Source organism: Vitis riparia, chromosome 8 (assembly GCF_004353265.1).
Source record: "Vitis riparia cultivar Riparia Gloire de Montpellier isolate 1030 chromosome 8, EGFV_Vit.rip_1.0, whole genome shotgun sequence".
Lineage (NCBI taxonomy): Eukaryota > Viridiplantae > Streptophyta > Magnoliopsida > Vitales > Vitaceae > Vitis > Vitis riparia.
The window spans coordinates 10,774,198-10,775,691 of record NC_048438.1 but is presented as its reverse complement, the minus strand read 5'-3'; the positions used below and the strand labels follow the sequence as shown (position 1 = coordinate 10,775,691).

General features: G+C 42.3%; 1 protein-coding gene across 1 annotated transcript; it reads left to right on the top strand.

Moving 5' to 3' along the window:
- The first annotated feature begins 466 nt into the window (after positions 1-466).
- LOC117921027 (expansin-A2-like) lies at positions 467-1,494 on the top strand. The gene is made up of 2 exons (XM_034838779.1): positions 467-627; positions 717-1,494. The coding sequence occupies exons 1-2, from the start codon at positions 489-491 to the stop codon at positions 1,325-1,327; spliced, it is 750 nt and encodes a 249-aa protein (XP_034694670.1). The 5' UTR covers positions 467-488; the 3' UTR covers positions 1,328-1,494.

The window sequence follows — 1,494 nt, the reverse complement described above, 5'->3', positions numbered from 1 at the left end:
TTTTTTATTTAAAAAAAGTAAAAAATTATAATAATAAAAAATTAAATAAGTAAAACATATATATACAGAAAATAAAATCAAAGAAACAAAAGGAAAGTAAGCTAAAAGAGAAAAAAAAAAAAAAAGAAAGACAAAAAATAAAAAGGAAAAGGAAATTAAGGAGAAAAAATTAAATAAGAAAAAAAAAAAAAAGCTTAACCACCCTTCTTTTAAGTTTTTCATGCCAAAATATAATTAAGGAAATAATAATAAAGAAATGAAGATAGAATAACGTGATCAAACAATTGCCATTTGACCCATCCACCTAGTGAGACGCATGCATGGAAGATTACACGAGATTGGTGGCTCCTTAGCCGGCCCAACCGTACAATAACCGCTCACTAGTTAGATTTCATCCCACAATCGTACCTCCTCCTCCCCCACTCTTCCCTTATTTATGTGGCAAGAATGCCTCATTGTACCAAGCCACCCAAGCTTACAATACAACAATGGCCGTCAAAGCAATAATCCATATTCTGTTGCCTCTTGTCTTCTTCCTTGTCTTCAGTTCATTTGTCCCAAGAATTTACAGTGACGGTGGTGGGTGGCAGAATGCCCACGCCACATTCTACGGCAACCAAGATATGGGTAAGTATAAGTAAGGTGCCACATAATGAAAAAAAAAACAGTATGATCATTTGTTTTTTCATGGATTATTAATGTTGTGGTGGCTGCAGGGGGAGCATGTGGATATGGTGCCGCTACGAGCTACGGTCCCTACACCGCAGCACTAAGCAATGCTCTATTCAACGATGGGTACAGCTGCGGGTCGTGTTATGAGTTGCAGTGCACCAACGACACACAGTGGTGCATCGCAGGCACCGTCACCGTGACTGCTACCAACAACTGTCCGCCGGACCCGAGTAAACCTAATGACAACGGTGGGTGGTGCAACCCCCCTCTCCAACACTTCGACTTGTCGGAGCCTGCCTTCTTGAAGATCGCGCAGTATAAGGCTGGGATAGTTCCGGTACTGTACAGAAGGGTTTCGTGTGCTGTGCAAGGAGGCATAAGGTTCACCATGAACGGCAACCCCGACTTCATCTTGGTATTGATATCGAATGTGGGTAGTGCAGGGGATGTCCGAGCCGTATCCATTAAAGGATCCGGGACAGGGTGGGAAACCATGACTAGGAACTGGGGCCAAAACTGGCAGAGCAACGCCAAACTGATTGGTCAAAGCATATCCTTCAAGGTCACCACCAGCGATGGCAAGTCCGTGACCAGCAACGATGTAGTGCCAGCCAATTGGAAATTTGGACAAACTTTTGAAGGAGCTCAGTTCTAGGTTAATGATCCGCAAGTCATTTTATAGCTTTAGTGTTCTTATAGTACCTCACCAGTGGGGTGGTGGATTTTCTTTTCCAAATTGCGGGTCAATTACATTTGCTGAGCCAACATACACTGGATTTTATTTGTGCTGTCCCTTCAACTCAAATCTATTCGAAGTCTTTT

Excerpts from the sequence above, each read along its gene's own strand:
- LOC117921027 (XM_034838779.1), top strand. The coding sequence starts at position 489 with ATGGCCGTCAAAGCAATAATCCATATTCTGTTGCCTCTTGTCTTCTTC. Across the intron at positions 628-716 it reads CTACGGCAACCAAGATATGG|GGGGAGCATGTGGATATGGT; the intron begins GTAAGTATAAGT and ends TGGTGGCTGCAG.